Consider the following 11,624-nt stretch of genomic DNA (forward strand, 5'->3'; position numbering starts at 1 on the left):
CAGCACTTTGTAGTTTAGGAAGCACTTGATGCGGGAAGCAGCCCTGTGAGGTGGGCAGGGAGAGATGATAACTTATTCCCCATGGACAGAAGCTGGAGCCTCAAAGAGGTCGAGTCATCTGCCTGGGATCTTTTAAGAAACAGAAGCAGGAACCAAACCCCAGCCTTCTGACTCCCAGCCCAGTGCTCCTTTAACTGAGGGGTGAGAACTCATTCTGACTGACCCTAACCCCCGCCCCCAATCCTGGCAAGAGCCCTTCCTGGGCTGGTCCTCACTGCACTCCAGGGCAGACAGGCCCCCAAAGCTCAGGAGGTGGAGGCTGACCACCCCACCCCTTTAATCCTTCCATTCCCACCCAGTCCTACTCTGGCCCCAGAGCTCAGGAGGGAGGAGGCAGGATGGCGCCCAGACTCGGGAATTTCACGCACCGGTAAAATTTTCAAAAACACTTTGGGGGACTGCGTCAGGTTGTCAACTTTCTATTTTGCCAAGTAAGGACATTTAAAAAAATTCCCAGGCCCATTATTTCATAAAAGAAAGAACATAATCTCGGACTAAAAGACAGTCCTTTAAATGGAATAAATTTAGCTTTATGAAAAAATCATCGTGTTGTCCTTATTTCCCTGGGTTTTGCCTTAGGCCACTGAAAACCACCATGGGTCTGCTGATGTGTGTGAGAACCACTGGAACTTGGGCTTGGGAGTCACGTGGACATGGATTCAAATCCTGGTTCCACGATGGACAAGCTGTGTCATGTGGGACACATTATTTCCCTCTCTGAACCTCAGTTTCCTACCTGTGAAATGGGAACAATTGTAGTGCCTGCCACATAGCGGTAGTAGGACAACTGAATGGCCTAGTGTTTGTAGAGCATAAGCTCATGGGAAAAGATCAGTCAAAGCCTGCTTCCCAGCCAGAGGTGCTTTCCTGGATCCGAGAGGCTAGAAGAGAGCCCCACCTCAGAGCTTTTGTTCTAGCTGCAGCCTCCCCTGAACTGCCCTCAGGACAAAAACCCTGCGAGCTGCTAGCTCAGTCTGCACACAGGGGACCTAGGGGTCCTTCCTTCAATTTCTTTCTACTTGGTAAAACCCTTCTCAGCCTTACAACCTGAACTCAATGCCACCTTCATTTCCTAGCTCAACAGACATCCACTAATTACCAGCCATGTGCCAAGCACTGTGCTCAACCCCACTACCCAGACCTCATTGCAGGTGGGAGAGTGCAGAAGAGCACGCAGACAGGGTAGGTGAGCAGAGCTCTGGGGACTCTGAAAGACCCCCAGTCCAGCCTAGAGTGGGGTAGGCAGGGAGTGATTACAAGAAGAGGTGAAGCTCAAGCTGGGATTTGAAGGATGACTAGAAGTTCGCTAGATAATGAGGCAGGTGGGAAGGGCAGGGCTTTAAGGCAGAAGGAGAAGCCCCTGGAGCATGAAACCGTACATCTGGGGACACCACAAGTTGTTTCTCAGGTAAAGAGCAAAGGATGCTTGAGGGAGGGGGTCCCTGACTTGGGCACCTGTGGTGGCAAAGTCACAGTGAGGGGGAAGAGGGTAGGTTTGGAGGGAGAAGCTGAGTTTGAGGAAGAAGGTGCAAAGGTGAAGTGTCCACAGGCAGCTACACGGGAAACTCAGGGAGGAAACTGCAGAGAGGGAGCCTGTCATCACAGGGGTGACCCCTGATGTCAAAGGAGTGTATGAGAACCCCCCTCTGTGGAAACTGTGCACAGAGAGGCGGACCCGGTACAGAGCCTGAGGAGCCCCAATATTCAAGGGGCAGAAAGGGCAGGCAGAGTTGCTGACAGAACTGAATGGAAAGAGCCAAAGAGGTAAGCTGACCAGCGCCAAGGGAAAGGCGTACTGGAGAATGGGGAGCCCAACCGGCTCAGACCTCGGGAGGCGACGGGCAGCACCCCAGGGACCCATATTCTGAGTTTGAATCCCATCTCTACAATTTAATTACTATGTTAACCTTAGGCTCTAAGTACCCTATCTGTAAAAAAAGCTAATTTATTTTTTTTAACAAAAAAGGAGGGGTCCTGGCCAGTTGGCTCAGTGGTAGAACGTCAGCCTGGCGTGCAGAAGTCCCGGGTTCGATTCCCGGCCAGGGCACACAGGAGAAGTGCCCATCTGCTTCTCCACTCCCCACCTCCTTCCTCTCTGTCTCTCTCTTCCCCTCCCGCAGCTGAGGCTCCATTGGAGCAAAGATGGCCCGGGCACTGGGGATGGCTCCTTGGCCTCTGCCCCAGGCGCTAGAGTGGCTCTGGTCGCAACAGAGCAACGCCCCGGAGGGGCAGAGCATCGCCCCCTGGTGGGCAGAGCTTCACCCCTGGTGGGCATGCCGGGTGGATCCCGGTCGGGTGCATGCACCGTTTCCAGCTTCAGAAAAGTACAAAAAAAAAAAAAAAAGGGAGGATAAAGGGCATGGGGGAGGGGCTGAGACCCTCCCTAGGCCTTCATGGCATCCCCAGGCTGAGCCTCCCTCTCTGTGCTGTCTCTCCCAATAGACTGCCATCAGTCCCCAGAGGTCAGAGAATTGGATAAGTGAATGAAATCAGGGCTGCTCCTTCCCTCTGAGATCAGGGGCAGAAGTGGGAGGCCGCTTCCAGCATGGGGAGGGGAGGTAGAGAAGCCCTGTGTGTGCTGTGTCCTTGGACAACCAGGTCCTTTCTCCTGGCCTCAGTTTGCCCATCTGTGAAATGAAGCCATGGATTGGATCCAGCTCTGAGGCCCTTCCGGCTCCAATGCTCTGCAGCAGGGTGAGTGGAGAAAGCGTGAGGGTAGAGAGACGTGTTCCTGACCTGGTCCTGCCTGAGGGAGGGGTTCCCACAGGGGTTTGGGTCTCCACTGTGCCCAGGGACTGGTCCCTCCAGAAGAGGGTGGCAGCCAGGCCAAGGAGGGCAGAGCAGAGGCACCTGGGATTGTGCTGACAAAGCTGTTCCTTCTCCCCTCCTTTTCTCCCTACCCTCCCCTCCCGGGGGACAGCCGAGCCCAGCAAAAAATAAACCTAAAGACAATGACCTGGACTAGCTGAGGCTCCCAGGGAGGAGCGACAGGGAAAGAAGGGTGGCAGAGAGGCAGCCTGCAGTCACCCACCCCCAAAGCCAAGTGCACCCGATCTGATCCCTTTCCCTGCAGGCTCGCTCTGCACTCCATCCTTCATATTGGAAAGGAAGCATGCCACTTGCTTGATAAGGACAATATCAAAGTAAATCTTATCCAGTCCAGCAAGACATGGGTCCCCAAGTTTTGGAAAGAGTACCCCAGGGAATCTCACTCTACCTACTGGTTATTGGGCAGTCCCTCCTGCTGTCTGACCTCCACCCCTTTTGCTTCAGTAGGAACCATGGTCCATTTATTTCCAGCAAGCTTTCCCCTGTCCTACCAGCCTGGCCTAGATGTCCAAGGAATCTCAGAAGAAAGTGCCTCCAGATTTTCCTGCAGAAATTGGGGTTGGGCCCAGAGTCCACACTCCACCCACTGTTGCCCAAATCTCCAGGAGGGAGGGAAGAGAGAAGGAATTGCTGAGCTCCCTGCTCCCTTTGCCTCCCTCCATCCCTCAGGCGCTGCCCACAGATTCCCAGCCCAATTAGTCTGCTGCCTGGGGCTGCCCCTCCTTCCTCACCCCTCCCAGGTGCCAACCCCCAGGGCACACAGATCCTGCCTTAGGGATAGAGTTGTCCAGAAAGCCTAAAGTCCTGGGGGGAGACTTTCCGGGGGTCTCAAAGGTCTGACCAGCTCCCTCTCCCCAGCCTCTCAGAGCCTGGGTAGGGAGCAGCCAGCCTCTGGGTGCCCTTCTAAGTATTGCCCAGTCCTCTGAGGGACCCAGGAAGAAGGTGCTGAGAGAACTCCCTAACCCAGAGGTCCCCAAACTTTTTACACAGGGGGCCAGTTCACTGTCCCTCAGACCGTTGGAGGGCCGGACTATTAAAAAAACTATGAACAAATCCCTATGCACACTGCACATATCTTATTTTAAAGTAAAAAAACAAAACGGGAACAAATACAATATTTAAAATAAAGAGCAAGTAAATTTAAATCAACAAACTGACCAGTATTTCAATGGGAACTATGCTTCTCTCACTGAACACTTCCTGAAAGAGGTGCCCCTTCCGGAAGTGCGGCGGGGCCGGATAAATGGCCTCAGGGGGCCGCATGCGGCCCCCAGGGCCGTAGTTTGGGGACCCCTGCTCTAACCCAACCCTACAAAACTCTGCGACAGCATCTCCTCCCATTCATGCGGCAGCCTCTGTGCCACACTGCCCTGAGTGTCCACTTCCCTGTGTAGCCCCATTTTACAGAGAAGAATAGTGAGGCTGGGGATGGGGGTGGAGGGGGTTGGGCACCTTTTCAGTAAGTGCTGGGACTGAGATCTCTAAATCTCCTTTGGGAATCCCTGTTCCCATTCCCCGGGAATGACATGCTCGGGAGAGAGTAGCCACTAGCCCTCTCCTCCCAGGGGTCCCTGGCTATCCCTGGGCACCACGCTCCACTGGCTCCACTGTCACCTCCCTGGGCCCAGACTAGCTGTGCGGTTTGACAATGAGGCTCACACCTAATCCTCACAGTGACACACTCACCTACATACTCTACCCCGTACACACATAGACACGTTCACTCCTGCACCCAGACCTCTCTGTGAGTCCCCAGGAGAGAAGGCAGGAGAGGCCAATGGTCCAGGTAGGCTCAGCAGCCTCCTCACTGTGCCTTCCCACCCCTCTCCCGGGCAGTGCCATGGTCCACCTCCCTCTGCCTCCCCAGGCCTGGTACAGAGTGGACATTCTTTAACTATATTATCATGTGAAGGAAGGAATGAGTCGATAAGGTCGTGGGACCCAGGTTGGAGTCCTGGTATCACCATTCACTAGCTGTGGGACCTTGGGCAATTGAGTGACGACTCCTCCCTGGCCCCACTTTCCATAAGTGTGAACTGAGGGTAATCACCGTGTGTGCACCTGATATAATGGCTGTGAGGGTTAATTGAGAGACGGAAAGTAAGAGGCACAGCCTGGGCGTGGCACAGCCTAGCTGCTCTTCAGAAGTCCACAAAGATGCATCCTCAGGCTCCTTGCAGGGAGCTGCCCAGCCCACAGCCACAGTGCCTACTCCCTCCCGGCACACCCAGACACACTCGCCTCGTGGACACTGGCCAGGCCTTTCCCTTCTCCCCGGGGAGGGAACGATGATGATAATAACAATATCATAACAGTGGTGATGGTGATGGCAAACGTTTGTACTCAGCACAGTGTCAGATGCTCTAATTCATTTAGCCCTGATATTCCTAGAGGCAGCCATTAGTATTCCCATTTTTCAGATGAGAAAACTGAGGCTCAAGGAGGTTAAGTTACTTGCCTAAGGACAGGGGTAGAACCAGAAATGAACCCAAAGCTGTCAGACTCGGACCCCATGTTCTTAACTCCCTGTGGAACAGTCTATGGAGAAATGACAAGTCTTTCCCCTTCCTCCACTCCAGCCCAACTCCCACACAAGGGGGGATGAGGAGGGCTGTCTCCAGGACAGATATGCAGAATGTCCTGCTGGGCCCTCGAGCCCATGAGAGGGCCAAAGACCCGCATTGGTGCAGGGGAGGAAGGGGGGGTGAGAAAACTTCCAGCGAGGAACATCCCTGCATAGCTTCCCTCTAGGGGCGGGGACAACGGCAGGGCCTTCGGGACCTGCAGAACCTTCCTCTCTCCCTGCTCCCAGGAGGTTTCAGCTCCCTTGACTGGCTCAGAGAACCTTAAATTAATCACCCACTCAAAGTGCTGCCATCAGCCCAAGAATAATCACCACTTGAATCACTCCTGGCTCAAGCATTCTGAGAATAGAGGCTTCTGTAACAATAGGGATTGAAGTCAGACATTTAGCAGGGCTTCCTCAATGGGGAGAATAAATGGACTACGGAGTTGGGGTGGGGTGACCGACAATGAGAGGTCTAACCTGCTCCAGTGACCCCCAAAGCAGAACTCAGGAAGGAGGGAGCAAAGGGGCGGAACGGGGAGAGAGAGGGTTAGAAGGCTGGCCGGATGGTCTCTCCACTTGCTCCTTCTTACAAAGACCAAACAAAAGAACAAAAGGACAGGGACTGAAAAACAGCAGCATGAAACATTTGGGTCACACTCCAAAACTTTCCCCATCACAAGGCCAAGTTCTTAGAGCATCAGTCTTCCCTATTGGCTGGGATGAGGAAAAATACTATCTAAAGTCCTGATCTGAGAGGCAGAAAGCCTGGGTTCCCGGCACAGTTCTACTGCTGACCCACCAGGAGTGACCTTAGCCAAGTAGCTTCCCCTTTCTGTGCCTTGGTGTAAACTCGGTCCACCGCAGGGCTGGGCAGAAGGAGCTCAGAGGGCCCTTTGGAAGGAACAAGGGCCAGCAAAGTTCTAGGAAGTCAGCCACCCTGCTCCCCCATGCTCCGAGGCTGCCCTCCAAGGAGGCACAAATACACAGGCCGTAAGGGCAGCCCTGCAGTGTGGCCAGGTGAAGGCCACACGCTCAATGACTGGAGCCAACTCCGTTCCATCCTACGGCTCAGGCCGGGGCCACAGGCCAGGTTAGAAGGCTGTGTGAAGTCAGAGAAAAGGTGGGAGCAGCTGTACATTCAACTTCTGTTCATTGGATGTATGCCACTTGCACCTTTGTGACATTCACAGACACGTGTGCCCAAGATGCAGTGAGTATGTGTATGAGACAGACGGATGGGTGGGTAGCAGGGATACGCGTGTGTACAAAGCCGTGCACAGCAAAAGTGTGATTGCTTTGAGTGAAGCTGGGCAGTAATTTCATCAATTCCACAAAATCCTGCCAACTGCCCACCTCCTGCTGCCTGTGTACTGGATGCTGGGGACAGAGAGACCAAGGACACAGGAGTGCAGCTCCTGAGGATCCTAGGGGTGCGGCACCACCGAAGCTGAGGAGCAGGAAAAAGACAGCTGCGAGTCACACCCAGCTCTGGGCTGCGGCTCCTCCATGCTCACTGGGTGACCTCTCCTGAGCCTCAGTTTCCTCGCCTGTACATGAGGAGGATAACAGCGCCCACCTCCCCCCTTGTTGAAGTTCACATGAGAGTGGCTTATGGGGAGCACTTAGCATGGTGCCCAGCACAGAGCTGATGCTCCACACGAGACCACAAATTGCAGTTCAAACTCCAAGAGCTGACCTAGGCGGCCACAGGGAGCAGGGGGAGGTCCTAGACAGGGAGTCAGGAGTTTTTGGGTCTGGCTCTGCATCTGCCACTGATTTACTGTGCAACTTTGGTCTCCAGAGCCTCAGTTTTCTCATAAGCAAAATGGAACTGTCAAATGTGAGGACCCACCTGGCAGGCATGGCTGAGGGTTGTGGGTTCCCTCTGCTAGGATTATTTCCAAATCAGGTGACATTCCTGGTCAGATGGTCAAGGGGAAGCTGGGTGGGGGCCCGGGGTTAGGAGTCTGAGGGCCCAGGAGCAGCCGTCACCTCCTCTCCTCCCCATTCCCACAGCTTCTGACCCCAGGGACAAGGCTGAAGGAGGATGTTTACAGAGTGTAAACCTTCTCATAGAGAAAGGCCGCTGGGCCGCGGAGGGCCAGGAGCCACAGTCTCACAGTGGCTGGAGGAAGATCGGGGCACAGAAGGCTTGGCTCTGTCCCAGCCCCTTCCAGCCTTCTGACTTCCAAAGGGAAGCTGAGGTGGCCTGTGACAGGGTCAGCAAGGTGAGCATGCCTGCAAAGGCTCAGACAGCATCATGGACAGTGATGTGCTATTTCTCACAGTTCAGAGTAGGGCCTGGGAAGGGTTGAGGGCTTCAATCAGGGGCCAGAGCGTAGGAAGGAGGTAGAGGCCTGGTGACAGGCCTGGTGACAGGACCAAGGGCCTAACGAGAGAGCGGAGAGAGCTCAGAGAGGGGCCAGCAATCCCTCCTACATCTCAATAATGAGAAGACAGGAGTCAGTGGTTCCCACTTCCCAGAGGCCGCAGCTGCTGATGGGAAAAGCAGAACGGGGCTCGTCCTCTGGGCAGTCTCCCACACCACGGGCCAGAGAAGGTGCAGACTCTGTGCGGGGCCCAGTGGGACCCGGGCAGGTGTGAAGGAGGCATCTCCTGTGGCGAATGGACCCAGCTTATCCCAATTCCCTCTTTGAGCCCTTCTCTTCCCACTGGGGTCCCTCCTACAGGGCCTGGGACTCTGAGAAGGGGGTCGTCTAACTGCACACTGAACTCCCCTCACTTGGGCTGCTTCCCAGGGTCACTGGGGAAGGGGAAGGATTTGACTAAAAGTTCAACAGCAAGAAGCAGTTCTTCACTCCCCCAAGACCCTGCCATGAGTGACTGAGAAGCCCCACATCTGGGGCTCTTGAAGAACAAGAGAGACTTCCTGTGTGGCCCCCTCCCGCAGCCCCAATAATAACATCCATCCCTTGCGCTCCGCTCAAACAGGCTCTTGCAGCTCACCAAGCTCTTTCCCATCCATTACTCCAAGATCACACAGCACACACGAGGTGGGGCTCCTGACCTCTCAGCCTCCTCTGATCTCTCAGGTGGAGGCCAGTTCCCTGGGATCGCAGCACACTTCCTTCCCCAGAGCGCCTGAGAGATGCCCCAGCTCTGGGCTCCTGGGGACAAGTGGTCAGAACAAGCATGCCCCTGGCCAGGGCATTCCTGGCATCCAGTAAGACAGGATGTAGGGCAAAGGTACCAGCGGATTTAGCTCCTAGAGAGGAAGGAGAGGCCCTTCCAGAAGAGGTGCAGAGGTGAAGACAGTGTCTGGATGGGGGACATGAGGCGGGTGCTTCACCTTCAGTGACCCCTGTGAAGGCTGAGAGACCAGGCCTAGAGACTAAGGACCCCACCTCAGAGCCCTTTTGGCTTTCCCAGGCCCAGACATGGCTTAATGAAGTTATCTCCTAAGAGGAGCCCATGGAGGGGGCCCACAGAGGAGCCTGGGGAGTATCTACCCTCCTTGGGTGCCCCAGGCGGCAGTGTGGGCAAGGGCTCCACAATGCAGCCACTCTTTTATTAGCAGTGCCCGCCCCTCACCCTCAATCCCACCATCCCTTGTACCCCAGTACAGAAATTCCATCACTCCAAAAGCTCTCTCAGCAGCAAAAATATTCATCCTAGACCTTCCAGTGGGCACTGAGGGTCAGGCTCCTCCTAAACTTTGACCCTCATTCTAAGTCTAACCTCACGCCCTCAGCAATGTAACTCTCCGCCCGTGGCCTAGCCTAACTGGGGTCTCTGCACAAAGTTAAGGCTGCCACCCTAGGAGCTCACTGGCCAAGGGTAAGCTTCCTCTACCCTCCCCATGGGCAGTAGGCTTCTTCGCCAGCATTTCTCTCCCCTTCACCTTTGAAATTCTGTGAGCCCAGTTAGGATGGGGCAGAGGCAGGTAAGCAGGGACAGGAAGTCAGACAGACCAAAAGATGATGGAAACAGACAAGTAGAAGAGTGAGACAGAACAGGTGGGTTTACAGATGGACAGACAGGCACACAGAAAACTGGACAGGTCAATGTAGGGATGGAACACAGACAAGGAAAAGGACTGTTGGATATTTAGGTAAAGAGATGAATGGACAGGTGGAATTCACACACTGGTGGAAACTCAGTCTGACACGGATAGTCAGGCAGGCAGAACTGTCCACCAGTCAGGTAGACAGGCAAGGAGACCACTCAGAAGGCCCCTAGGGGCAGCAAGAAGGGATTAACGCAGCACATTCTCCAGAAACTAGAGGTCTCTATGCAGCACCTCCGCACCTCCTAGCGTCCCAGAGCCAGGCCTGGCCCTTCAACTGATATGGCTGGGCCTCTCATGTTCCTGGCTGGGCCAGGCCATCCCCCAAGACTGAGCTCTGAGCTGCCAAAATTCACTCTTTACATCCAAGAGGGGTCAGTGTTTTTTAAAGTTGTAGGAGCCTGGGGGGGGGGGGGGGAACAGCGTCAGTATTTCCAAACCTACCCCTCTCCTCTTTCTTTTTTCCCCCAGGGTGCCCAGAGCCAGGCCTGGTGCAGCAGCCAGCTAGCTGGGCAGGCTAGCCAGCCCGGCGGGCGGGCAGGCAGCAGGGCAGACAGGGCAGCCTGCTGCTGCTGCTGCTACTGGGAAGTTGAGGGTGCAGGGGAGAGTGAGTGAAGACTCGACAAGTCAGACAGCACACATGAGTGTCAGGGCTCCTGGGGGCTCACTGGGACCCCCAAACCTACAATTGGGAGCTTGCCCTGGACTGGGATGGAGACCATCCCCGGAGAGGGGTCTTTCCAAGGGGAGCCCAGGTGGGAGCCCAATGTACTGACAGAGCTGGGGAGAAGGTGACAAAGTGTGTGGGGGCCAAAGGGCCCCCTTTGTGTCTGGCACACAGGGAAACAGAGGTGATGATGAGGAAAGGGGCGCCCCGCTGTAGTGGCTCCAGATCGCAGAGAGGATGGGAACAAGAAGCTGGATGTGGGGAGCACCTGGGACAGAGGAGCAGGGGCTGGAAGTCAGGATGGAATTAAGAAGTTGAGGTGGGAGAGGTCAGAAGTAGGGGTCAAGTCTTGGAGATTGGGGGGTTAGGGTCAGCTTCGGGGGGTCTTTCATCAAGCTCAGGCCTGGGTGGGGGAAGATGAGGGTCGCCCGTGATGATGGGGGACAGGAGGCGGAGCCAGGGCCGGGCGGCCAACCCAGGGGAGTCCAGGCTCGGAGGGCGCCGCGCCGGGTATGGCAACGGGCAGGCGCGGGGTCGGAAACTCACATGAAGACGTGGTAGACGAAGGCCCAGCCGCGGGGTCGTTCCAGCACGTTGTAGACCCAGTTCTGCAGACGGCGGTAGCGCTTTTGAGCGGCGGAGGAGCGCTGGCCGCAGGCGGAGCCCGAGCCGGAGCCTGGCCCTGGGAGGGGCGCACCCGGAGGCAGGGGGCTGCCCAGGAGGCCCAGGCGGCGCGGGGAACCGCCCCCGCCCGCCTCGCCCTGTTCGCTCTGCACGGCTGTGAGAGCTACCAGCTCCGCGCGGGGGGCGTCCCCGGGCGGGGGGGCCAGGCCGAGGCGGCGCGGGGGGGCCTCGGCCATGGGCGGCGCCTGGCGGGGGGCCGGGGCCCAGGGGCAGTCCAGGGCGGGGGCGCGCGTAGGGCGCTCAGCGGCACATGGCTCGGACCCGAGGCCGGCGGGGCGGCCCGGGGTGGGCGCAGACGGCGGGTGCTAGGGGCCGGTCAGGAGCTGCGCCGGGGCCGGGGGCGGGCGCTCGGAGCCTGGGGGCCGCCGGAGCCCGCACTGACCGCCCGCTTCCCCGGCGACTGGGGCGGCTCTTTCCGACTCCAACTCTCTTATTACGCGCTCCATGCCGCTCGCCTTTCCACCTGCCCTGGCGCGCTGCTCACATGTCACCCTCCCCGCCCCGCCCCTCCCCCGCCTGCCCCCGCCCGCCCCGCAGCCGCCTTCCCAAATCGGGAGGGAGCGAGCGAGAGAGCGAGCGAGCCAGCGGGGCGGAGGGAGGGGACACGCGGCAAAGGCGGCGGGCCAGGGCGCACCGGCCGCACAGACCGCCTAGTGGGTGCCCCGACCCGACCGCGAGGCGGCGGGCTCGGGGGCAAGGGGCGTGCACGGCTGAGAGGGGCTGTGTGGACCTGAAGGCGGGGCTGGAACGCCTCCTATATGGTTGTGGAAAGTAGGGAGTGGAGCGTG

General features: G+C 56.9%; 1 protein-coding gene across 5 annotated transcripts in view; it reads right to left on the bottom strand.

Moving 5' to 3' along the window:
* KCNQ4 (potassium voltage-gated channel subfamily Q member 4) overlaps nt 1-11,237 on the bottom strand; it is a 60,532-nt gene extending 49,295 nt beyond the window's left edge. For all 5 annotated transcript variants that reach the window (XM_066269502.1, XM_066269503.1, XM_066269501.1 and 2 more), the window contains exon 1: nt 10,699-11,237. In XM_066269502.1, coding sequence (XP_066125599.1) covers nt 10,699-11,012 — 314 coding nt within the window. In that variant the 5' untranslated portion in view covers nt 11,013-11,237. The remainder of the gene's footprint in view (nt 1-10,698) is intronic.
* Between the last annotated feature and the right edge of the window lie 387 nt (nt 11,238-11,624).

This window comes from Saccopteryx bilineata, chromosome 3 (assembly GCF_036850765.1).
Source record: "Saccopteryx bilineata isolate mSacBil1 chromosome 3, mSacBil1_pri_phased_curated, whole genome shotgun sequence".
Taxonomy (NCBI): domain Eukaryota; kingdom Metazoa; phylum Chordata; class Mammalia; order Chiroptera; family Emballonuridae; genus Saccopteryx; species Saccopteryx bilineata.